Here is a 26,883-nt window from a genome sequence, read left to right on the forward strand (position 1 = left end):
CGATCTGCAGCTGGGACAGATGCCAAGGGGCACAGTACAAAGTCACCACTAGCCAATGACCTCCCTTTTCAGCTCATTCTTCCCCAGGGCTTGGATGCGGTCCAGTTATGGGTCAAGTTAAACACGCAACTGTTTAACACAGATGAGTAGGATGCATGAATGCTGATCGACAGGGGAAGCAATAGGAAACCCCACTTCACAAACATAAAATATCCATGAGTGTAACAGAAGGGGAACTGAGCCCTAGATGCTATGACTCACCAACGTAGGGATGCCATTAAGAAAAAGCTCACATACTTGCAAGTTGTGATTAATGAGCACGGAGACAGGAGGAAGAAGTTGTGGGTGTAGCTGAAGTTTTGCTTTTTGCAAACGCCGCTGTGCGTTCCTGGACAAATTACCCTTTTCTGTAAAACCAAGAGACTGGATTCTATTTTTGTTCTCCCAAAGGATGGGCTTTGTACTGCTGGTGGCTTGTGAAGTGATGTTATGCAGTACAGAGATGAACACTTGGCATTTCAAGAGTCACGTATTCATTTTATGTAACATTAGGGACAATATGACTAGTGATCAATTTCATAGATATGATTTTTTACGATGAGGCTAATGTAGGATTTAAGTTCACTTTTTAAAAAGTGAGTCAATTCAAAGAAAAATTTAATGATGATATGTAGAAATGGCAAATACTATGAAGGTGGTAAAATTAGAACATCAGATGTGGTAGCCAGAATAATAGCTCCCCAAAGATGTCCCCGTCCCAATCCTCGGAACCTGTGAGCATGTTACCTTATGTGGCAAAAAGGACTTGACAGATGTGATTAAGTCAAGGATTTTGAGATGAGGAGATTATTCTGGATTATCTGGGTGGACCCTATGTAATCCAAAGGGTCCTTATAAGAGGGCGGCAGGAGGATCAAAGTCAGAGAAGGCCATGTGACAACAGAAGCAGCTGTTGGAGTGATGCAGCCATGAGCTAAGGAGCACTGCGGGCTCTAGAAGCTGGAAGTGGCAAGGAACTGATTCTCCCCTGGACGCTCCAGAAGGAACTAGCCCTGCCAACACTTTGATTTTAGCCCTGTCAGTCTCATTTCGGATCTCTGACCTCCAGAAACTATAAGGGGATAAATCTGTGTTGTTTTAAGCCTCCAAGCTTGTGGTAATTTGTTACAGCAGCCACAGGAAACAGACACACCGGACGTCAGATGCACTTGAAAGTGGTTCATTCTGCAAGTTCAGCGATTCCCCAGAGGATGGCAAAGGACTGTTGGCATGAATAAGTCTGTCCTTGATCACCTACCCCCACCTATCTAGGAGGGGGCTGACCCTGCCACCAAGTTGGGCAAACTGGCCAAGGAGAGGCAGGGCTCCCAGCCCCCTGTCCCCGGAGGGTGCTTGGCACCTAGGTGAGAGAATGGGTCCTGACTCATGGGAACTGTCTACAGTATCATCTGGTTCAACCTGCTCATTTTACAGATGAAGAAACTGAGGCTCAGACAAGGGCCTCAATGAGTAGCATCACCTGAGATGGGGCTGATTTGGCCGAGAAGAATAAACAACTGAATTCCTGCGGTGGTGGGAGGGGATATCAGCGGGCAGAGGCGTGTCGGGTTCTCACACCAGGGAGGGGAACCCTGAGAAGGGGTGGGGCCCGCACCTTTGCTGCAGGTGGAGGGTGGATCTCAGCACCCTTCGATCACCTTCTCCATGTGTCTGGGCCTTTTGCTTTCACACTGCCTCCTCTAATATCTTTTTATCATGGTTTGAATAACCATCCTGTCCACGTATGACCTTAGAAAATTGTTGAAACAGCAACATGCTTGGAGAAAGGGTTCCCCTTCTCTGCCTTTATATCCTGCCCCCAGTACTTAAACTGATGTCTTCTCTTCTACTTGGCCTGCTGCCCTCCAAAGGGATGCTTATTTTCTTTTCATAGAAGGGACGTTTCTACTGTGATTAACATGAAACCTGGGATGTTTCATTTCTGCATTTCAGCAGTTACGAGTCAAAATTGGCCTTTGTGGAATGGACATTTCCGAAGAAAGCCCAATCTCCTAATTTTGAGCCGAAAATCTTTTCCATGTAAAGGCTACAAAACCCCCTTGTTGCAGTTTTCAAAGTGGACATCAAGACCTGTGTTGTATTATACAGGAATTGATGCAAACTAGTCTGAAATGTCCTCTGAGATCCCATGGACTGCCATTTTACCATATTAGGTTGTAATTATAAATGGTCAGGGTACTCTTCCCTTTATTTAGACAGCGTCACCAGACAAGCGACCCCCAGAGAGGCAATTCTTACATTTCGAATTAGCTATATTGACATTCCAGGTAGTCCTATTGTTCAAAGTGCCAAATATCATTATGTTGTCAGTTAGTGGGTGTTTAGAAGATATGAGGTTGGAAAGATTGTAGGGTGGAAACTTTACATCTGTGGAACCAGCATATCTCTGTTTACGGGAAGGAATAACATCAGATTGAGCTAATTAGGGAGTCATAGCAGAAGGAATTAATTCTTGTGATCTGTGCCGCAGAATTGGGAATCGTCCTATTGAAGTCTACTGACACCAGTGTGCCCATGTCACTCTCGTAACTGCTGGAGTGACGTGGCTGAAAGGCTGAATTTTAAAATGGTCCTAAGGCCATAGACTTAGGAAAATCATTTGGAAAGAATTTTGGGGAAATTATCTTTCTTTGTTAAGTTTGGATGCATTCTTGTTTTTTTAAAAACTTTAAAAAAATTATACCTTTAATTATTTTTGGTTAAAAAATACAGAGAAGAAACAAAAAAGGAAGGAAGAACAGATGAGAGAGAGAGAATTACCTGTGCTCTCACCTCCCAGAGATGACCACTGTGAACATCGTTTTCGTATCTTTTTAGACTTTTTCTATGTGTAATGTATGTATGTTTTTCTATTTTACAAAAGTGGGATCATATTATACATATTGTGGAGTTAACTGCTTTATTCATTTAACTGCATATTGTGAATATCTTTCATTGTTACTATCCTTCTGTAATATTATTGTTACCAATTGTATTCTATTATATTGTGTGGCTATCACATAATTCCACATAATTCATCTTTTCATCTAGCTTGTTTCTGATTTTTTGCTAACCAGTGCTTTGATGAACATCCTCATGGATAAATCTTTGCACACGTTCATGATACTTCTCTTCAGGTAAATTCCTAGGAGAGGCTGGATCATGGGGTTGCACATTTTCAAGTTTCTGGTTCACGTCACTACACACCTTGTAGCACCCCCTTGGCACCATCTGTGAGAGGGTGGTTGCTCTGTGCTCCTGCCTGTACTTTGTAGTCTAATGTTTTACAATCTCACTTATTTGTTGGATGGAATGTGGAATCCCTTCTTTGCTGTGCTACTTTGAGTGTTTTTGATTAGGAGCAAGGTGGAATATGTTTCTTAGTCACCTGTATTTTAAAATTTTGTCAATGGCTCCTCTTTTTATGGAGGAGTTCTTTATTAGAGTTCTAAGCGGTAAAAGTGCTTTGATGAAAGAAAGAAAAAGGAGAAAGAGGGAGCAGTAGAGGAGGGCAATGAAAATATCTCAGAACTTAAAAACATGCATTATGAGTTGTTTATTCATTCAACAAATGTTATGTGCCTCCTACATGCCAGGTGCTGCTTTAAATGCTACCTTAAATAGAAAATATGGAAAAGTCCTGGCTAATGTTTTTCTCCTCAGTACTTTTCACTGCTGGACATGCTAACGTTTCTTTCTCTATTTTCTGTTTCCCATCTATTTCCCTTTTCTGGAAGCTTATTTGTTAACTGCTCTATCCCTGGGGCCTAGAACAGTGCCAGGCACTCAGTAATATTTGTTGAGTGGCTGAATACATGATCTTTCAGTCCTGGTAACTTTGACTCATTGGCTCACCTGGTGATGGGAATTTGGCTGAAATTACCTGAGACCATCAGCTCAGGTTGGTAGGAAACACTCCATTTCTTTTAAGCCCTGTCATTTCATTAGAATGGTTTGGGTGTAGGCAAAACTGGTGCCACCTTGTCTGTGTAAAGGTGTCTGAGCAGATATTGCTTTTGTCTAGGGACAACCGCACTGTTTTTGTAGGTGTGATGGCAACAGCCCTCAGGGTTGCTAGGTGTTAACCAAATTAGCAATCAACAGTGTCATGCCATCCTCCTCTGTGCAGGCAGTTATTACTCTGGGGTGTGGGCAGTGACTGCCAAGGGGCCAGAGTGGGGGCCAGGGCTGACAGTGAAGACTGCAGCTTGGGGGAGTGGAGGCTCTGAAGCCAGGAAGACCACAGGGCTGCAGATAGTTCCAGGTCGGGAGGAAGTCCACAGTTCAGGTTAGGCTACTGGGAAAGAAATGGGGCAGCTCCAAGAGGTTCATGGGGGCCTGGCAGGATATCAGTTTCCATCAATAGCGGAGAAAAGGTAAAGCAGAGACTCTTGCAACCTCAGTTTACCCCCCTGGATTAGGACGAGCGCCCTTTCCTTCCAAGTACCGGCAACCAAGGCAGAATTCTGACAAGAAGGTCTGTTGCAGCCTCAACCTAAATTGTCCTCATTTTTCTCACCTGTGAGAGCCATTTTTCAGCAAGCTACACCTGGAGGCCCTGGGGGTGGAAACACCCTGCAACGGCGAGAAGCAGGCCGCATTCTCAGACAGACACAAGGGAAAGAGAAGGAACAGCAAGGGGATTTGGAACCCAAAACATTTCATAGCAAATTCATTATACCCAATTCCTGCCTTTTTGTCAACTTACAGCCATCTGGAGTTTGAAATTTAGGGGGCAAATTCTGATGGAAGAGCGGAGGTTTGGGAGCCTGAGTTGCTTTGGGTAGTTGGTGAGCATTGTTTGCTCAAGAAGCTACTGAGGATGCAATAAAGACAATAAGTGGAACTTTATCTTCCCTTTAGTACAGAGTTCCCCTAGGCTGGGCCAAGGGTCAGGGACCAACCAGAAGTGGGAATTTTTTTTTTTCTGAGGAAGATTAGCTGAACTTAACCACTACACCATGGGGCCAGCCGGGCACTTTTTCCATTTCTTATCTTGGAGGGGAAATTTATCATCTGGTAGAAGTCTCTGGCATTCTGTAGACACCTAGCTGCTCATTCATATTGAATGCCCACTCTATGCCAGACACTATGATAGAAAGTAAGATAAATGTCTCTATTTAAGTCACCTGCACATATTTTTATGTTCTTAATTTCACATCTCTGTTGCTTTTATTTTTTGGGGGTGAGGAAGGCTGGCCCTGAGCTAACATCTGTGCCCATCTTCCTCTATTTTTATATGTGGGATGCCACCACAGCATGGCTTAATGAGTGGTGTGTAGGTCTGCACCTGGGATCTGAACCAGTGAACCCTGGGCTGCCAAACTGGAGTGCACGAACTTAACCACTACACCACCAGGCTGGCCCCCTGGTTATGTTTCTTTATAGCACTTATTATGACCTGACAGAAATAAATTTGTATGTTTGCTTGTAGTCTGTTTTCCCCATTAGAATATAAGCTCCATGGGGGTGGGGGTAGGGGTAGGTGTTGGGGTGAGGGTGGGGGAAGGGTACACTTTATTACAGTTACATGGTTGAATCCTCAAGGCTTAGCAGAGTGCCTACAACAGAGCAAGCACTAAACTCATAGCCAACGAATGACTTTCCCCTCTCTATAAAACCACTTCTCACTTCAAGGTCCAAGTAGATAATTTGTTTTTTTTAAAGATTTAATTTTTTTCCTTTTTCTCCCCAAAGCCCCCCAGTACATAGTTATATATTCTTCGTTGTGGGTCCTTCTAGTTGTGGCATGTGGGACGCTGCCTCAGCGTGGCTTGATGAGCAGCGCCATGTCCGCGCCCAGGATTCGAACCAAAGAAACACTAGGCCGCCTGCAGCGGAGCGCGCGAACTTAACCACTGGGCCATGGGGCCAGCCCCCAAGTATATGATTTTTTAAATCAAAAAGATTATTATTATTATTACTATTTTTTATTACAAAAGGAAAAGATGTTGCTTTGGGGACTGTAGGTGCTGTAGACTGGGTCTAAGATTTGGGCTCAAGAAAAGTCATAATTGCCCATGACCCCAATCCCGGTTCCTTTGTAACCTGGCATCACCTAAGTTCAGCCTTTCATACCAGTGGAAATTTTCTCTCTATGTGGTAATTTTGCTCAGAATTTGAGGCATTTTCTACAAAGTGCTGTCAATCTTGCATTTGGAGTTCTAGCCATCAAACAATCGATTCATTCTTTCACTTTCGTTGAAGCATATTAAACGAGTGTTTGCTAAGTGCCTATTGCTGGGGGATATTAGGACAATCAACACTGTCCCTGTGCTCCGTGGGCTTTGGTTTCTTGGGGAAGCAAAGACACTTCCATGACCAAAAGGCCGTGTTCAGTAAGTCTCCTATGAACTATGCGGGGCTCTACTTGAGCTCAGAGGAAGGAACACTCACTTTATGTATCAGGGAAAGCTTCCTGGAGGAGGTAGTATATGAGTGAGACTTCAAGCCTAGGAGCAGCTGTAGTGCATAGGGCAGTGGGAGTCAATAAAAGGCCCAGAGAAGAAGGGAAATGTCCATTTGGGGGACACCGTGGAGGGTCTGGTCAGGCCCAGATAGATGAACTATAGGAAGGAGACGGTAGAAGTGGGTTGGAGTTGCTTTGGGAGGGCCTTGAACGGCAGATTTTGTAGTTCATACTTTATCAAAAGGCAACAGAACGCCAAAACAAGTTTTGGAGCCCGGGATGCTCTGTACACAGCGGGCTTTTAGAAAGAGCATTCAGATGACTGTGCTGACTGCTGCACTGGAACAAGAAGAAATTCTAGCGACAGAAGTTTGGGAAGGGAGGGACAGACAAATAGGAGACTTTGGACTGGGAAGATTCAGGGGGAAAATACTGGAAAATGGATTTATCTGAGAAAGTTTATGAAGGGAAAGTCTTTCAGGTTTGGTGACCACGTGAGTGAAATGAAAGCTGGGAAGGGGATAATTAAGGGTGATTTGACGAGGACTTCGTGCCTTAGGGACTAGGGGAGTGATGACACCATTGGTGGAAATATGAAAATCATTTCAGAAATTTCAACTGGGGCAAAAGGAGAATCTGTTTGGGGTTTAGACATGAAGAGCCGGAGGTGGTGGTGGGACATCTGATGGACATTTACAGCAGGCCATTGGTAACCAGCTTGCTATTGGGAGTCCCTTGCCCAGCCTGATCTATGCCCCTAAAGCTTAGCAAAAAATACTGGCTAAAAAATATGGAGAGATTAGGCTGAATCAAACCTTTGATTTGGAGGTGTCTGCTTACCTGATTCAACAGGGAGTTATATATGCCCCATCTCCTCAGAGTTTTCATGGCAGGCCTGGGTGCACAGTATTACCTTTTGTGTGTGATGTGGCTGGATTCCAGCATCCTCATTGGCTAGAGTTTCCATTAGTGTCAGCTGGTCATCCCCCACGTCTCCCAGTGGTGGAACCTGACCTCTGTTTCTCGAGTCTCAGAGTTTGTGGCAGGGAAGATGTTGGGACGCTTGTGCATGCTCTCAAGGACTGTGACATTGACCCCTTTGGCTCAATCCAAGGAAGATCCTGTACTGGGACCTATGCCTCAGCAAACCCCTTCCTAGTAATTTATGAAGGCAGAGGCTGGGGCAACCCTCACTCACCTTTTCTACCTTCACAAAGCTGATTTTGTAACTTTTGTTCCCCTTAGAGGCTGTCTTCAGTCTTCACTTCCACTTTATTTTCCCTGGATGGGCATGTGGAAACAGGGAGGGGGGAAAGGCTGCTTTTACTTGGGAGAAAGCTCAACCAACACAGAGGAAGGCGATCAGTTATAGGGCTTTGATCTCTCTGAGGGCCCTGCTAAGCAAAGCCCATTCATTAAGATGGAGCCAACACATCAGTCTTGAAAAACACCAGTTCTGGGTCCAGGCTGGGTGGGAAGGTGGGAGGGGTGGTGGCCGGGAAGATGACGCCAACATTTTATGCAGGGCCTGGCCTGCCATTAGGTGACTCAGTGTGTTTCTCAGGACTTCAGCCAGGAAGGACAAGAGTTGCAGCCTTTATTTATTTTTTCCTCTTGGGGTGGGACTGTTATGTCTTGGCACTAGGTTCGCAGGAAGGCCTCCCTGCCTCATCGTCTCTCTGCCTGTGATCTCATCGGCCAGAGCACAGCTTCAGCCAGGGAAGCAGAGCCCCAGAGCCTCAAAGAGCTTCCATGATGTCCCAGGTCATTGGGCTTGGGCTCAGACCTGCTTAGGTTTAAACGCCAGCTCCTCTGGGCCTCAGTTTTCCAATGTATAAAATGGAGGTAATAATTCCAGCCTCACACGCTGCTTGTGAGGATTGAGGGAGACAATGTATGTAAAGCACTTAGCACACTGCTCTACCCCAATAAATGGTGGTAGTTATTAACAGTCCCCCTTCTTGAGCGGCAGCATAGTAGTGGTTAATAGTGTGGTTTCCGGAGTTAGACAATCCAGATTAGGTGGGTTTGAATCTTGAGTCCTGTTTTTTCTAGTTGAGTGACCTTAGGCAACTTCATCTTGCTGCATTTCAGCTTCCTCATTTGTAGAATGGGAATAATAACAGTATCTATCTCACAGGGTCATTGTGAGGATTAAATTATGCAAACCAGGCGTTTAGCACAATTGCCGGTACATACAGATGAAACAACAAAAGTGAACTACTCTTATTATTATTATGATCTTTTCAACCCTATATTCTTTAGAGTTCAGCTCAAGGCGCCATCCTTCCCACAAACCCCATTAATCACTTCTCTGATCTTCATTGATTTGGACCCTCTTACAACCCATCTTGCATTGTTCCTATTAATGTCCATTTCCTCAAAATTCTAACTGGACCTCCTAGGCTCACCTTGCTCTCACCTTGAGGCCCTACACGTCATTATCGTGTCCAAAAAACCCACAACTTCAATTCCAAGAACACTGACATCAGAGAGAATTACATTGTACATTACACAGCAAAAGTTCCTAAAATTATTTTTTAAAACAACTCTGTTCCTTCAAGTTTCCACTTCCTAAGCAGTTGCCCATTCTCATTCTCCCTTTCTGAGCTAGTCCCCCCTCAGCCCTCTTCGCTTTCAAGTCCCCTTAGGACTATAAAATGAATTCCTAGTCCTATAAAATGGATTCCATTCTTTAGGGGCCCCTGGGAGATGAAAACACACACACACACATATTTATATAAATAAATATACGCTTAGATATATAAAATATATAAATGGATATTCATATTCCCTTGGTGCCTTCAACGAATCCATTCTTTCACTCAATAGATATTTGAGGGCCCATTTTGTGTCTGAGACCAAGCTATCTGTTGGGATAAGTCAGGCATAAGAGGTTCTAGCTCTCATGGAACTTACATTCTACTGGAGGAAGACAAGAACAAGTATAAAATTTCCAGCTGGTGGAAGAGCCATGAAAATAGCATAGGTCTTTGTGAGCGAAAGAGTGATGAAGGGGACTAGTATACTGGTATTCTACTGGGTGAGCGGGGGTAGACTCGGAGGTGAAATCTGAGCCGACACTCATTTTATAAACGGGAACACAGAAACACAGACACCTGAAGGACCTTGGTGGCTGAAAAACTGGAAGGCACGTTCTCATCCAGGTGCTGCCACTTTCCCGAACGGCAGAGCCTTTGGGGTAACCGCGAAGACCGAAAACCCACAGGGCGCAGACTCTGGGGGCGCCTGCGCAGAAGTGGCCGCCAGCCTGACGTCAGCGCGCCGGGCCGACCCGGCCCTTGTGACGCGGTGCTCGCCACAGCCCCGCCCTGGCCGCCCGCGCGCTCGCGCGCATGCTCCGAACCCCGCCCCCGTGCGTCACAGAATGGCCTCGGACACCCAGGCAGCCCCTGACGTGTCGGGGAGGAGCCGGGCGCGGAGGTGCGCGGAGTGGAGCTCAGGGCTGCGGAAGGGAGCGGAGCTGAGCGGCTGGGCGCGCCTGGCCAGGCCAGCGGAGCGGAGACGTCGGTGGAGCGGCGGCGAACATGCGTTTTTGACACATTGGAGGTGAGCCTGCGGTGCGGGGCCGCTCCCGAGGGGCCGGGCCGGGCCGGGCCGGCGGCGCCGAGGCCTGTCCCCGGGGAGCCTGCGGGGCCCGGGGGCTGTGTCTGAGGCTCCGCCGGGCCGGGCCGGGGCAAGGTTCTGGGGCGACCAGTCCGGGGGCAGCTGTTCCAACCGCTCTAACTGCCCCCTCCCCGCCCTGGTCTGAGGGGTGGCCCGCCAGGGGCCCTTGGAAGGGGGCGAGCTCCGCCGTCTCTGGAGGATGTGCTCGCTTCCGGGGGTGGAGGGAGGGCTGGCGGGGACGGAGGCCGGGACGTGGCACCGTGGGCCGGGGCTCTGGTGGCGCAAGGAGTGGCTCAGTTGGAGGTGGCAGCGGCGCGCCCAGCTCTCCCCCTCTAACCTCCCCCCATCCCTCCAGCTGGGAGGGTGGTTTGGAGCCAGGTTGGGTTTTGAGCTCTCGTCGCTTCTCTCCTGCGGCTGGCGAGAGCGGAAGCAGCCCACGTTGGGCTCCGATGGCATTCCCGTGACTCCCCGCCGGGTTTTGGAGTTCCGAGAAGTGTCACCAGACGGGTTCGGGTTGCTTGTGCTCGCCTCTTTTTTGCTGGTAGCTACCGAGTAACCCTTTAAGTTTTGACAAGGAAGCGACGGTTCTTTGACTGCTGATTATTGCCTTCCATTTCTGTAGCGCCTTTGCACGTTTCAGGACGTTCTTGCTATCTCTTTTGAACCTCATCACCCTGTGGTGGTTATACCTGATTGATTCTGTTATCGCCATTCGACGGCTGGGGAAATTGAACCCGGCTAGGGTGGGAGGTGTTAAGTGATTTATACTGTGGATTCTCCCAACTGGTGAGTGGCTTCGCTTGGATCAGAATTAACGTCTCTAGGCTCGAAGTTAGGGTTTCTCTTTGTGGGATTTTTGTATCCTCCTCAGCAAGAAAGCAAAACAGAAAATCTCACTTGCCAGAAATATACCAGAAGCTAGTAGAAGATTTATTTAAATATTGTTGACCAACCTCACCTAGAATAAGAACTGCTACTCAGTTATAAAAAAAAGTCCTACTCTGAAACTTGTTCACGGGTTGCTGGCTAATTATTTTGTCTGATAAACTGTGTTGCTCTTAATCCACTTATGAAATAGGGTAATGGCTATGCTAAGTCATGAAGTTGGTGGGGTAAAATGCAGCATTAAGTCCTGGGTTGAAGAGAAGTAAAAGGGAACCGAGTAAAGATCTCTCTTCTGGATTTTTATTAAAATTGTTATTTAAAATCAGAGGTCGTAAGGAACAAAGAAAACCTTTGGCTAGCTCTGGTTAGAGGTTGACCTAGTCCAGATAGAAGTTGCTAAATCTTATGAAGCTGCTCTTTTTCAGTTCTGTTTTGACTTTTTAAGTTAAATAAATTGAAGTTGGATAAGGAACACTTAAAATAAGTAAAAACTTAGATCTTGCTTTCATGAGATCTGTAAAACTTATTTTTATTCTCACTTTAAACCATGCTGGGGTAAATTTGGTTACTAAATCTTAAAATTACTTCTGACGTAAGTTTCTGAGCACTTCGTAAGGTAGAAAAAGAAGTTTGACAGTCAGGACCAAAAGGGAGACCATACTTATGATTGACTTTGAAAAGTTAAAAATTCTGTAAATATCACCTTTTGGGAGAAGTAGAATTTTGGTAAAAAGTCATGTATTACCTACAGTGAGTTCCAAAAGAACTCTTCTAATCTCATGTCCATTCTACAACTATTGACAAGAAGCAATATCATATAAAGTGGATTTTTGTTTACCGTTGCACAAAGAGGAGTTTCTTTGTAAATATAGCATTTTGGACAGGCTGTTTTATACCCACATGACTTGGTTTGGCAGTTGCTAGATAACTGGAGGTCATATACGGTCTGATAGTGCCCCGTGTACAAGTCGTCATACTTTTGAGATTTGCACTCCATGCATGTGAGACATGGTATTGAGGGAAGATTTGGGTAGCAGGGGAGAGTACCTAGTTATCTGCCTTCATTTCAGCTTCAGAAGACTGTAGATGTATCATTAAAGCGTTTTTTTTTTTTTGGCAGTATATTTCTCTATATTGGCTAACTTTCTATAGCCTTAATATCTCTAGTTACATAGTTTCAGATAACACAGTAAACACATCCTCCCGCTGCAACTTGAAGCAAACTGAACAGACTGTCTTTCCAGCCCCTGAAAAGGTCTTTTGAATGTCTGCACTGGTAGCAAATTTTTATCATTTGTAACAAATCTAATTTTTTTTTTTTTTTTAAAGATTTTATTTTTTCCTTTTTCTCCCCAAAGCCCCCCAGTACATAGTTGTATATTCTTCGTTGTGGGTCCTTCTAGTTGTGGTATGTGGGACGCTGCCTCAGCGTGGTTTGATGAGCAGTGCCATGTCCGTGCCCAGGATTCGAACCAACGAAACACTGGGCCGCCTGCAGCGGAGCGCACAGACTTAACCACTCGGCCACGGGGCCAGCCCCTAACAAATCTAATTTTTGAAAAGGGTAAGTCTGATGAATAAAATTAGAGTGATAAAGCTTGATAATACCGATTAGGAAGCAGTAAAAATGAGGTGTGACCACAAAGAAAGAACTTTTTGTTTAGTTTTTAATCTGGCTCGTTAAGACTGCTCCAAAAGAGATTTTAGAAATGTTTTCAGTTTTGGTGGTATCACTGGAAAATGCATATAGCTTCCGAAAGTGATTAATTTTAAGGATTCATTTGTATGTTATAAATTCTGAAGCACATTTATTTTGTGGTCATACTTCAGAGGTCCGTGCCTGAACTACCAGTTTTTTTTTATCGTTTAATGAAATTTATGTGGCGTTTACTACGTGCCAGGCTCTGTAGTAAGTACTTTACAAATATTAACTCACTTAATCTTTATAACAATCCTATTTTAATTATTTTCTCCGTTTTATAGGTGAAGAAATGGGGCACTGAGTGGTTGAGTAACTTGCCCAAGGTCACCCAGCTAGTGAGTAAAGGAGTCTGATTCAGACCAAGGCAGTTTGACTCCAGGGCCTGGACTCTCAACCACTATGTTGTGCTGCTCCTACCACTTGTTCCCTGGTTAAGTTTTTTAATTGCCTTGTTCTGGAAAAGATGATGGTCGTTTTAGTAAAAGGTTTCTGACACAGATTATAATACTACTTGAAAGGCCAATGAGCAAGTGGTAAAAGTAGCCGGTAAATTAGAAAAATTGCAGTCAACATTCACTTTGCATAAGATTGATCAGGAAAATAGAGAAGCATATGTAAAATAAAAACATATTAAAATAATTTTGCTAGAACTGTTTGACACTGAACTAAGTAGTTAGACAAGGAGGATACAAGAAATAGAACTAGATTCTCAAGAAGTTTCACACGAAAGGCTATTTAAAACCTGAGTCACCAGGGGACGCTGGTGGAAAAATTGGTAGTTGCGTTAAGAATATGACCCTGTTCAAGAACCAAAAATGAGGGACAAATGGATACCGTATAGTACAGCCAGAGGTGTAAACAGTGAGATTCCTCAGGGAACACTACTTCGCTAAGGCTCTTCAAGGTAATACCTGCTCATAGGTCTTCTGATACTGTATAAATAGGTCAATAACAACAACAAAAAACAGCCTCACACAGAAAAGTTTCAAACTGGGCATGTGAATGATAACGTTGACAGATAAAAACAGCCCTAACCCTATTTGTAGAATGGTTGGCTCCACATTAAAATATATTTGAATAAACGTTAGATGCCAGGGAAGGCATCTACTAGTCATTATGAACTTCTGTAAGGGTGCAGCCCATGGATCACACAATTGCCAATATCAATTGCTGCATGGTAACAGAAATAGTACTGAAAACTTAAAAAGTATCCTACCTATGAATAAATTGTTGAAGTACTGAAGAAGCACCAGTCACTCAACTCCAGAAAGGCATACATGTAATCTAGAGAAGGTCCAAAGTATGACGACAAAAACATTTAAGGGACCAAGATGGCTGTCAAGTGAATATAAGCTAAAAAGACAGAAATGTTCACTTTGAGAAGACCAAGGCTGAGAGGTATCATCAAAGTTTACAAAACTAAAATGGGCATTAAAAAAATACAAACTTGTTCACCAAATCCTAGAACCTTACGAGGGAGCAACATACAAAACTTATGGTAAATTTAAGATCCAAAATAGGAAATGCACTGATGCCTATAAAAATATGGAACTTATCTCAATTGCATAAAATAGTATAGAATCAGTAAATTAAAAATTTTAGACTTGAAATCTTTAAAAAATGTTTTGTGTAAGGGTCAGGACTTTCTTATACTGTGTTTTGATTTCTCTCGAATTTCCACTTGCTTTTTTTCTTACCGACACAAGAGTCATGGGCTTTCATCACAACCTCAGATTTATCCAGCTTCCCAGTCATGCTGTCTGTTATATGGGATTGCTCATTTTTCCTGGAGCTACCATCTGGCTGGGTTACTCTCTGGGCCTCATGGCCTAGGCTTCATCATGGGATGTTTCTTCTTTGCAATGCTGGGTTGGATCCGCTGTTTCCTGCATCCTGTGCTGTCCAGGTCTTCATTTTCTCTTCTTTTGTGATTGTCTCAGGAAGTGTGTGTGAGGTAAACCTCCTGAGTTTTCTCATTTCCTGAATTATCTGTTTCCTCCCAGTTCAGTAGGTCCTAGGATTTTCTTATTCATGCTACTGGGTTTTCTCATTTGTTTGGTGGTTCTTGGTTGTCCATTCATGTTTAAGACTGAAGGGCTGGACAGTGATTATTTTAGGTAGCAAATGTGCCATAGTATCTCCAATGCTTTACCTAATAAGTCCCATCAGCTCCCTAATCTTTGATGGGGATCCTGAACTGAGCTTTATAAGTAACTATGAATGTGGCTTGGCATGCATCAGACTGATAATTTTGTCTAGCCAAGAATGATAGGTTTTATAATCCTGATTTAACACATGGTGGTGCATTGTGAGGTAGAAATAAACTACTCACGAATTTTTTTTCCTTACTCCATTCCTGAAATAGAATTCAGATACTAATAAAAGCAAGTGAAAGTACAGGGAGAATAATGAAAGAAAGATTATAAGTCAATCCAAATAGTGAATTTCTATCGTGTTCCATGTTTCTGGTGATGCAGAAAGGATTTATATATAAGACACAGGTCCTGCCCTCAAGGAACTACCTGGAGAGACTTAACCTTTCGTTTCTTCAAATGTTTCTTGTTTAAGATGGAGTAAGTGGCTGCAGAATTTTGCTTCTTGTGACTCTCTGATCTTCGTAACATTTTGCGGAACTGTAATTTATTGGATTGTGTATCAGAAACTGAATATTTGAGCTGCACATTGATACGTGCTTGCCATTGTTCAGATGGCAAAATGCATCTATCCACATTTGAGGACCGGTGCCCATGAGCTTCCTTAGGGCTGGATTCATAGATTTCAAATGTAATCAACAATTTTGGGGGCATTTTTTTGAAAGACCTTATGTAGAGCATTCAAGGGACGGAGTGATTATTGCCTCACCTGTAGATGCTTCTCTTATAGTCCTGTAATTATATCTTCACCTGGGTTGTTAATATGAAGTGTGTCCGTCCCCTCAAGGAGACTTGGGCAGGAACTTTCGGGAGTTTTTGATAGCACCTGGTGTGATGCCTTTGCATGCTTTGGATGTTCTTTTGAAATACGAATACCTCTTGCTGCTGAATTAGCCTCATCCTCATTCACACCTTACTACAAATTACAGTTACAAATAAGATTATTGCTACATCTGAGAAAGTGGAGTGAGAATTGGGAACTTTGATGAAAAGATAGGATTATAAAATCAGTATTATTTGCTAAGCAGTATACATACTTGAAGAAACATAAATCATTTAGTGCAAACTCTCATTAAATGAAAAAACTGAGACTTTAAGAGATTAAGCAGAGTGCTTGAGAAATTTAATGGCAGAATTGGAACCCTAGAACCCACTCTCAACAGGACTCCCAACTCAGTGAGGTTTACATTTTAATGTGCTATCATGCTATAAGGGTATCTCTAAGAGTAGATTAATACAGACAAAAGTGTGCCAGTGTAGGGTAATCAGATTAGAGGACAGTGCATTGGGTGCACTAAATATTTATCCAGCACTTAACAGTGTCTGACACACAGTAGGTGCTCAGTAAATGTTTGCAAGCAGTACGTGCTTTCTTGGAGCAAGGTCTAATGCGTGCTGCCATGAGGGATGCAAAGTATATCAAGGATCCATCTCTTTTCAAAGAACTTTTAGGCTGATTGGTAATTTAAGATATTTGGAAGATAGACTAACAGATATCAAAAGTAATAATAGATGGTGTGGTCAGGAAAGACTTGACTAAAACAGAAAAAGTTGCAGTAGGCCTAAAAGGAATTAAACTAAGTGTATAAAGTTACATTTTAATTTTATTCAACTAGAAACCACTCTTATACCTCTTTGGTATACCCACCCTGAAATTGGAGTTCTATATTCTTGTCTGTGACTTGTTGCTAAACCTTTATGAGTGGCTTGTGCTAGATGAACTCCAAGTTCTCTACAACTTCAGTCTTTATTAATTTTCTTTTTTTTTTGATTTGTGATTTTTTTTTATTAATGTTATGATAGATTACAACCTTGTGAGATTTCAGTTGTACATTTTTGTTAGTCATGTTGTGGGTACACCACTTCCCCCTTTGTGCCCTCCCCCCACCCCCCCTTTTCCCTGGTAACCACCGATCAGATCTCCTTGTCAATATATTAACTTCCACCTATGAGTGGAGTCATATAGAGTTCGTCTTTCTCTGACTGGCTTATTTCGCTTAACATAATACCCTCGAGGTCCATCCACGTTGCTGTGAATGGGCCAATTTTGTCTTTTTTTATGGCTGAGTAGTATTCCATTGTGTATATATACCATATCTTCTTTATCCAGTCATCAGTTTCTGGGCATGTAGGTTGGTTCCACGTCTTTTATTAATTTACTTTTAAAGCTGGTTTTGAGTTCTTACTGCTCAGTGTGGATTAGGCTGAATTAATTTTGAATTAATTTAGTAAGTATTATTGCGTTTCTGCTATTGGGTAGGCATTGTGCTGGGGTAGACATAAGAATAATACACAGCCTAATGAGGTGTAAGCAAATGCATAGTAATGTGGCAGGTATGTTCATGAAAGCATATGTGGGGTATAGAGGTAGCCAAGAATGTGGGAGATTTCAGTGCTGTCTGGGTGAGGGCAAGAAAGGCTTTCTGGAAAAGATGACAGCTAAGTTTGAAAGGATAAATAGGAGCTTTCCAAATGCACGAGGAAGGGAGAGCCATTCCAGGTAGAGAAAATATCCAGACCTGAAACGGAATGGTGTGTTATGATGATCTTGAACAGTACTGCTGGACTATAAAGTTGGGATGCTTGGGGGAGGCGGTTGTAGGAGATAAGACTGAAACGCTCTGGGCATGAATCTAGAGCGAGCCCAGTGTCTTTGATAGTCCATCTGGCCTGACAATCACTGGGAGTTTTGGATAGTCAGTCCAAATGCATGCTTAACTAGATACTTTTTCCCTCTCTCTGAACATTTTGGGAGAAGAACCAAGATGAAAGAACATTGAAGTTGGGGGATTAGTGCACTTATGGAGGAAGCTTTGGAGTTGAAAGATAATTAACAGGAAGTTTTTAGAAATGTAATAATGGTAAATTATTGGGAACGTGGTGCCTGATCTCCTAGTAGGGTCACCTGGTATAAAATATTTCAAGCAGATGTTTTGAAGCAATTGTATAACAGAGAAGGACGTGCAGTAGCAGCAGCTCTGAGAATAAGCTTGTTTCTGTCACCTGATTCCCAGAAGACCAGTTGGCTGGAAACCAACTCCTGGAGCCTTGTGTGCAGGATGATTCTGTGGGGCCAGTTCACCCAGATCTTAGTGCTTCAACTGAAAGTGCTTCGTGTGGCTTTGTACCAAAGGACTTTGGATCTCCTCTGCTATCGTGACCTCATCCATAATATTGGTGTTCCCTGAGAGTGGGGCAGGGAAGTGATTTGTGTGTCTGAATTATAATAAACTACTCTTAGAGTCTTTCATGTTTAACTCCCTCCAATGCTGCAAACTTAGTGTTGCAGATTTTATACTTTTACTTAGATTCCTGTGTTCTCTATTAATTTGTCTTTAATATTTCACAGGCTTTCTGATCATGGATGGTGAAGATATACCAGATTTTTCAAGTTTAAAGGAGGAAACTGCTTATTGGAAGGAACTTTCCTTGAAGTATAAACAAAGGTAGGGTTGAAAAGCATCCTAAAAATAGAGGAGGGCATTTGGAATACGCCATCTCTAGCTTGGGCTTTTTGTTTTTTTAACATAAAGCTAAATTTAGAGTTTCAGATTTAGGATTGGGATTCTAGAAATAGTCATAACATTGCTTGTATTTAAATAGTATAAAAATGCGGTAAGTCTTTATATTACTCAAATTATTGAAATAGCAAGAAAACTTAGTGTTGTTTGTGGTAGTTTGCCTTCCTTTATGCATATTACTCGCATTGACCATCTTTGGCCTGCTGCGTGTACAGTGATTCTGCTGCATCGTTCTGGCCTTTTGGAGATGCTGATAAGCTGTGTCGTGCTCCGTACAGCAGACTGTAGTTCTCTTCAGGCAGGCGTCACCAGTGTCTGGAGCCAGCAGAGCTTTAAGGGAGGGAGAAGAGCTGTAAGGATGTAGAACATTTTATAAAGTCTCAGTTATTTTAATTAGTTGGGAAAACTTTTAGGTAATAACATTTTGAAGTACCGAAACTTGTCTTAAATTTCTTTTTAAAATGGAATCCTAAAATGTATATGTATTTTCCTGCTTTGGTTAACAGAGTTTACTAAGCCTTACCAAACCTTTTATTGCTATGTATTGTTATTGCTGAAGCCAGTTATTATGTTGTGCCGGGGAATATAGAAAGTGTGTGTCAGTGGCAGGGGTTCTTAATCTTTTTTGTGCCAAAGATGCCTTAACATGCTCGGGAAGCATATAGACCCCTTCTCAGAATAACATTTTAAAATGCATAAGATTAAATAATAGAATTATGAAGGAAACCAAGTATATTGAAAAACACTTATCTAAATATTAAACTAATTTATAGTATAAGAATATGTGCTTCTTTATGAATATATTAAATAAGAAAGATCTAGGGGTGACTGTATAAAATGTAAGTCCTTTTGAGGCTTATAACTCATTTTCATTGAACCCTGAATGTAGAGTAAGAGATGCAAAACAGATTGTCTGTATTGTTTAGTATATTTTATGATAGCATAACATTCAGGCAAAAATTATTGAATATATAATCATCTTCAAGGTGATCCTTATGGTTCCTACTATAACTCATCTTTCCCACTTTGTTTCTGATTAGCTTCCAGGAGGCTCGGGATGAGCTAGTTGAATTCCAGGAAGGAAGCAGAGAATTAGAAGCAGAGTTGGAGGCACAATTAGTACAGGCTGAACAAAGAAATAGAGACTTGCAAGCTGATAACCAAAGACTGAAATATGAAGTGGAGGCATTAAAGGTAATTGTGACAATAGAAGCGGTGTCTAATGTGCTGGGTTTCATTAAAATGGGAAATATATTTTTTCACGTGGAGCTTAAGAGCAGCAGGCAACAACAAAAAATAAAAAAGCTTAAAGTGAATTTTTGACATAAACTGTTTGCTTTTGCAGACTCAAGGGAAAAGTGGTTTAGCGTTTAGGAGTTCACTTAGAAACTCTATCGCTCTCAGTTTGCCTAGCTATACTGTTCCGAGCTATGATATTATGTTGTAGTTCCTATAATTTTCAAAGGCTGCCTGATTATTTGTTTTGACGGACTGTCTCATTCTTTGGTACTTTAAAATTTTATTTGTATGAAATACACATTTATTTAATTGTAGTTCATAGTCCCTTTAGTTTTGGAGTTTAGTTTGGATTTAAAAGTTCCCTTCTAGAAAGGAATTTTCAGGAGTAAAGATTAACTCCTTTTGCTGCTCTTCACGACCTGCTTAGGCAAATGCTTGGAGTGTTTCTGTGTCTAGGGAGTGGGTAGGTTTGGGGACGGTGGGAATGGGCAGGTAAGGGGTAGGGAATTTGAACTCTGTCAGTCTGCTTCTTTATGCGTACCCTGGGCTGCATTCAGCCTGAGAACCCATAGGTTCCCCTGCCGTAATTGGGGTTTTTGAGGCAATGGTTTCATTATTTTACTTCTTTTCAGAGAGATCGTTATTAGATTTCTTTCTGAGAGGATAATGATTGACTATTTAAATTCTATATGAGTTAAGGCACTAGGAATGAATGTGTCATTATTTCTAAACATTGTAAAAAGGAGAGGCGATACCATCAACACAGATGATGGGTGAATTCTTTGGACCCCCCAACCCCCTCTTTAACTTGAGTTGCATCCTTTATTAAAGAAAACTATGTTAGTGACACATACTTTCCTTCCTATACCCATGCCCTCAGGAGAAACTAGAACATCAATATGCACAAAGCTACAAGCAGGTCTCAGTATTAGAAGATGATTTAAGTCAGACTCGGGCCATTAAGGAGCAGTTGCATAAGTATGTGAGAGAGCTGGAGCAGGCCAATGATGACCTGGAGCGAGCAAAAAGGTAAATGAATGATGTGCATTTTGTTAGAATAACCAGAGTTGGCAAACAGTGATGAAAATCTGTCTTTAGGCTCAACCTATCACCTAGATCTTAGTCACAGAGCATTTCCTTTTGGTTTCATGTCACCTGTAATTCAATACGTTGAAACTAACCAAAATCCTTATCTCCCCAGATAATGCCCTTCCAAGCTTTTCTTTCCATTTTTCCTTCTTTCATGTACCATTGTTCGTCCTGTTGGTTTTTTTTTTAAAAACATGTCTCATTTGTTCCTCAGTCTTTCCCTTTGTGTTCTCAATGCTATCGTACTTTTTGTAGGTCCTCACATCTAATACCTGAATTCTGCAGTTATTTCCTAGCTAGTCTGCCTTTAAATTTTTAGGCCTTTTTATTTTCTTCTGTTTTAATACTGATTGATAAATTTTTTTCAAAATACTGCTTTCATTATGATTTTGCTGAACAACCTATGGTAACTTGCTATTCCTCTGCCAAGCTTTATGTCTATAGTTAGTTGTTTGTTAACTGCTCCAAACTTAATTCCTATTACTTTACAATTATTGTCTGATTTTTCTTTCCTTAATGTTTGAGTGACTCTTAAATGTCTGATAGGATGCCGGAGTTGAGAATACAAAGATAAGCTAGCCACTGCCCTTAAGCGTGACAGATATGGACATTCCATATGGTAAATACTCTAGTAAAAGTGTGTACAAGCTGCCCCAGGCCATAGAGAAGGGAGTGCTGAAGTACCCTGGGGGAATTGGAGAAGCTGGGTCTGTGCGGAGGAGTAGAAGTTAACCAGCTGAAGAGAGAGGTGCAAAGGCAGAGAGGCAGGAAAGTGTGTGAGGTATTAATGTTTGACTTTGATTGAAGTGTATAGAGACAGTATGGCTGAGCAAGATGAGACTGGAAGATGGTCGGGGCCAGGTTGTGAAGAACCTTGTGTGCTATGTTTGGAAGTCATTCTATAGGCAGTGGGATTAAGGATTTTTTTAAACCAAGGAGTAATATCAGATTGTGATTTGAGAAAATGGTACTGAGGAACTGGAAGTAGGGAGGAAAAGATGTGAAGACCATTTAGGAGTAAGCCAGGCGATGGATGAAGAATTAAGCCAGGGGCAGAAGGTTGGAAGAGAGCAAATGGAATCGAGAGACGTTTTGACAGTTGACAGAACTTCATAAAATTGGACATGGCATTAGGAGTTCTAACTTGAAGTAAGGAAATTTTATTTCTGTGGCAGATAGCACGTAGTGGGTAGGGGACACATACTAGGTACATGTTGATATTTGTTGAATAAGTAAGATGAGAAATGCAGGAAGAAGAAAAGGATTGGTAGGAAGAGAGTAAAAGGAGTGAGACCTGGGACGTCGTGTTTTAAACAAATTCTTGGTTAATTCTTACATACTCTGAAACTATTGATAAGTTTTCTTCCTGACAATGTGTAAACTTGATTGTGTTGTGTTTAAAATCCAGTGGGAGATATAAATTGTATAATAAGTGGCCTTCCTTTAAGGTACTTTAAGAAATTTTTAGATGGGAATTTAAGAGAAAAAAATATATTGAATGGCCTCAAATGATAATAGAGACACTAAATGCCACCAGAGGTCAGAAAGGGGTAAGATCATTCTCTTTCAACTGGGCCAGGCTTTCTAGGTCAGGAAACGACATGAGATAAACTGACAGTTACCTTTTGCGTTAACTATTTGCATGTTATTTATTTAATTCATGGCCTCGAATGTCTTTTTTGTTTTAGGGCAACAATAGTTTCACTGGAGGACTTTGAACAAAGGCTAAATCAGGCCATCGAACGAAACGCATTTTTAGAAAGTGAACTTGATGAAAAGGAATCTTTGTTGGTCTCCGTCCAGAGGTTAAAGGATGAAGCAAGAGGTAAAGTAACTTAAAGAATATTTATCCTTTACCTTACTGACCCTAAGCCAGAATTCTAAGCTAGCTTCAGGATCAGCTTTTTAATGCTATACATTTATATACTTTTGTCAGACACTATGCTAAGTGATTTTAATCTCTTAACTTACTTAATTCCACTCTAGGAGGTAGGTATTATTATCCCCGTTTTGTAGATCAGAAAACTGAGGCACAGGGAGTTTGAGTTTTGTCCAAGGTCTTGTACCTGTCATTTGGGATTCAAACCCTGGTCTGTTTTCCAAAGCCTTAACTGCTACCACTGTGCGTATACTGCTTGGTTTGTTTGAGTTTTTTCCTTTTTGCTTCTTCCTAAATAACTTTTTGTTATGCAAATAATAGCATTACATATTATTATTGCCATATACATATTATACATATAGTGAATATATACTTTCCTTTAAAATTCTCCTTCCCTCCCTCTTTTTTTTAATGCAGGGTAGAATGCAGATTATTATAAAGAAGAACATAAAAATCACTGCCAATCCCTTTATCTTGAGAGAACCCACTAACAGTTTGGTGTGTTTTTTTCCAATGACTATACATAAACATACCTATATAGTTTTTTCCTTTATATGATTGGGACCACACTATATATACACATATGTATTTTTTCTATTCTCCTTTTCTTCGCTCCTTAATATAGTGAATATAATTCATGCCATTAAAAAATCTTGTAAAACAGATTTTAAAAAATATATAATATGCTATTATATAAATTTGATGGATCCTTTATTATTGGTGGTTAATTTTTTGCTATAAATAGTGCTGTGAATAGGATCCTCGTACATAATTAGATGATTTCCGTAGAATAGATTCTTAGAAGTGGCAAAGGATATAGATGTTTTTAATGGTCATAATAGACACTGCTAAATTACTTTTTAGATAAGTCAGTACCTTTACACTCCCTCTGGTAGTGATTGAGAGTGTCCTTCTCATACCGTTTACTAGTATTGTGAGTAATAAAAATAGATTTAAAAATTATTAAAAATCTATTTGAAAGTTTGAAATTGGTATCTCGTTTTTTAACTTGTAGTTCTTTGATTACTACTTGTGAAACTTTTTGTCCATTGTTTATTGGCTCTTTTAAAAACTGTTTTTTTCATGCCTTTTCCTTTTTTTAGGGGGAGGTTCTTTATCTGAAGAACTTCTTATAATTTATATAATAGATGAAATAGTAACTCTGTATCCTATTTATTTACTTACAATTGTGGTAAAAAAACATAAAATTTACCATCGTAACCATTGTTTTTCTTTTTTTATTGATTTGTAATAGTTTACAACATTGTGAAATTTCAGTTGTATGTTATTACTTGTCTGTCACCGTATAGATGCTCCCTCTCACCCCTGTGCTCTCCTCCAGCCCCCTCCCCCTGGTAACCACTGAACTGTTCTCTTTGTGTGTTTATCTTCCACATATGAGTGATATCATCTGGTGTTTGTCTTTCTCTGTCTGGCTTATTTTGCTTAACATAATACCTTCCAGTCTATCCATGTTGTTGCGAATGGGACGATTTTGTCTTGTTTTTATGGCTGAGTAGTATTCTGTTGTATATATATACACCACATCTTTATCCAGTCTTTGGTACATCGGCACTGGAGTTGCTTCCATGTCTTGGCTATTGTGAATAATGCTGCAATGACCATAGGGGTGCATAAGTCATTTTTGAATTGTTGATTTCATGTTCTTTGGATAGATACCCAGTAGTGGGATAGCTGGGTCATATAGTATTTCTATTTTTAGTTTTTTAAGAAATCTCCATACTGTTTTCCATAGTGGCTGCACCTGTTTGCATTCCCACCAGCAGTGAAGGAGGGTTCCCTTTTCTTCACAAACTCTCCAACATTTGTTATTTTCTGTTTTAGTGATTATAGCCATTTTAACAGGTGTAAGGTGGTATCTTTGGGTAGTTTTGATTTGCATTTCTCTGATGATCAGTGATGTTGAGCAACTTTTCATGTAGCTATTGGCCATCTGTATATCTTCTTTGGAAAAATGTCTGTTGATATCCTCTGCCCATTTTTTGATGGGGTTGTTTGAATTTTTGTTGTTCAGTTGTGTGACTCCTTTATATATAATGGAGATTAACTGCTTGTCAGATAATATGGTTTGCAGTTATTTTCTCCCAGTTGATGGGTTATCTTTTTGTTTTGATCCTGGTTTCCTTTGCCTTGCAGAAGCTCCTTAGTCTACCATCTTAACCATTTTTAAGTGTAGAATTCAGTAGCGTTTAATTATATTCAAATTGTTGTGGAATAGATGGCTAGAACTTTTTCCTCTTGCAAAATGGAAATTATGCCTACTGAACATCAACTCCCCATTTCCCCTTTCCCCTAGCCCCCGGCAACCACAGTTCTACTTTCTTGTTGCTATGAGTGTGACTACTTTAGATACCTCATATAGATGAAATCATACAGTATTTGTTGTTTTGTGACTGACTTATTTCACTTAGCATAATGTCCTCAAGGTTCATCCATGTTGTAGCATGTGTCAGAGTTTCCTTCCTTTTTAATTATGTGTATACCGTATTTTCTTTATTCATTTATCCATGGAGGGACATTTGGGTTGTGTCCACCTCTTGGCTATTGTGACTAATGCTGCAGTGAACTTCAATGTGCAAATATCTGTTTGAGATCCTACTTTGAGTTTTTTTGGATATATACCCAGAAGTGGGATAACTTTGTATCCTTTTTTAACATAAGCAAGTATTCTGTAGGTTAGTTGCATAACTGGAAAAGAAAAGATTAATTTTGTGTTAAAAATTCAGTATGTGAAAGCAAGAAAAAAATTTGCAACTATTCTGTTTCCTTTCTAAAACAAAATATTTCATAGTGATTATTTATAAAAAATACCAACACATTTAAAATTAGAAAAATGCACTTCACTGATTTTGCGCTAATCCCCAAACTACATAATTTCAAAATAAAAGCAAGTGAGTTGGTAAAGAATATTTATTTTGTGTCATAGAGGTTCACTGTGAGTTCTGCTTTGGACTCTGCCCTGTTTCTTTTTGCGTATGGGCGTGGGTAACTGTTTTCTTAGGTTATTTTTTTTTTTTGGTTAAACCATTTTTAAATTCTAAAAGATCATTTAGACAGTAGAGTTGTCATTTTTATTCCCCTAGAACTAAAAATTGTTGAATAGGAAATTTATTTTTGAGAAACCATAATTTAGGAAGAGTATCTCTATGGCATTTCAGATGTGGCTGCTTGTTTTATTTGCTTCCTCTAGTGACTGTTACTACCTTTGCAACATTTTGCAGATTTAAGACAAGAACTAGCAGTTCGGGAAAGACAACAGGAAGTAACCAGAAAGTCAGCTCCCAGTTCTCCAACTCTAGACTGTGAAAAGATGGATTCTGCTGTCCAAGCATCACTTTCTTTGCCAGCTACTCCTGTTGGCAAAGGAACAGAGAACAGTTTTCCTTCACCAAAAGGTTTGTAATGTCTTTTCTTTTTGAACCTGTGGTAAATTATCAATTTAAGAGGCTTTAAGCAATAATTCCAGTTTAAAAGTTGGTTAAATCTAGCACTGTGTGAAGCAGAAGGAATTGTTTTCCTAGGCCACTCACACAAAGGAAACAATGAAACGATGGCTACATTTAAGACAAGAGCAGCTTAATAAATTGAGATTTTAAAAAGTTAAAGGTTTTTTTAAAAAGTTAATTTTTTGATTAGAGCAGTTATACACAGAATGTACAGAGACTCATCGAGTTAGCATTCACACGCATGTAAGATTGGCTTGGATTGACATGTCCGTTCTATTACACGTTCCAATAGCTGCCATTTTCAGAGGTACATGCAGAGTAACTGTTGAGTAGTACATAGAGAATATTCCTTTTGCCATCAGCCAGTGTGTTTTTTAATCCGGATAGGTAGAAAACCCATTTAGTAGCTACTAGACAGAACCTTAGAATGGAACCTTGAAGAACTTAATTCAGATTATTTAGTTTTTGCAGCTTGCAGATTGTATTTCAGCTACTTCCTCTCCCCTATACTTTTTTCTCCCCATGTGGAAGCTATCTTTCTTCCTGCCTCTTTTTAAAATAGTCATGTGTCACTTAACAGTGGCGATGTGTTCTGAGAAATGTGTTGTTAGACGATGTTGTTGTGTGAACGTCATAGAGTGTACTTACGAAACCTAGATGGTATAGCCTACTACACACCTAGACTATGTAGTACCAATCTTGTGGGACCACTGTTGTATATGTGGTCCATTGTTGACCAACACGTTGTTATGTGGCACATGACCATATAAGATTTTATCTTCCGGAGTGATATGAGGAGGTTTTATGTCTGGGCAATTAGCACAGTAAGCTCTCTGTATGATGCTGCCCAATAGAGTAGCCAGTAGCCACATG

At 41.0% G+C, this 26,883-nt stretch overlaps 1 protein-coding gene across 15 annotated transcripts in view; it reads left to right on the top strand.

The window, feature by feature from the left end:
• NDEL1 (nudE neurodevelopment protein 1 like 1) overlaps positions 1 to 26,883 on the top strand; it is a 61,532-nt gene that overhangs the window by 14,922 nt on the left and 19,727 nt on the right. For 6 of the 15 annotated variants that reach the window (XM_070228186.1, XM_070228181.1, XM_070228180.1 and 3 more), the window contains 5 exons: positions 18,165 to 18,261; positions 19,377 to 19,530; positions 20,456 to 20,604; positions 22,353 to 22,489; positions 25,786 to 25,959. In XM_070228186.1, coding sequence (XP_070084287.1) covers positions 18,176 to 18,261; positions 19,377 to 19,530; positions 20,456 to 20,604; positions 22,353 to 22,489; positions 25,786 to 25,959 — 700 coding nt within the window. In that variant the 5' untranslated portion in view covers positions 18,165 to 18,175. Of the gene's footprint in view, positions 1 to 8,093; positions 8,294 to 9,493; positions 10,019 to 10,335; positions 10,862 to 12,318; positions 12,525 to 18,164; positions 18,262 to 19,376; positions 19,531 to 20,455; positions 20,605 to 22,352; positions 22,490 to 25,785; positions 25,960 to 26,883 lie in introns of those variants that run through there. The other 9 variants (XM_005597769.3, XM_023653478.2, XM_023653476.2 and 6 more) reach the window with 7 other exon arrangements.

Source organism: Equus caballus, chromosome 11 (assembly GCF_041296265.1).
Source record: "Equus caballus isolate H_3958 breed thoroughbred chromosome 11, TB-T2T, whole genome shotgun sequence".
Taxonomy (NCBI): domain Eukaryota; kingdom Metazoa; phylum Chordata; class Mammalia; order Perissodactyla; family Equidae; genus Equus; species Equus caballus.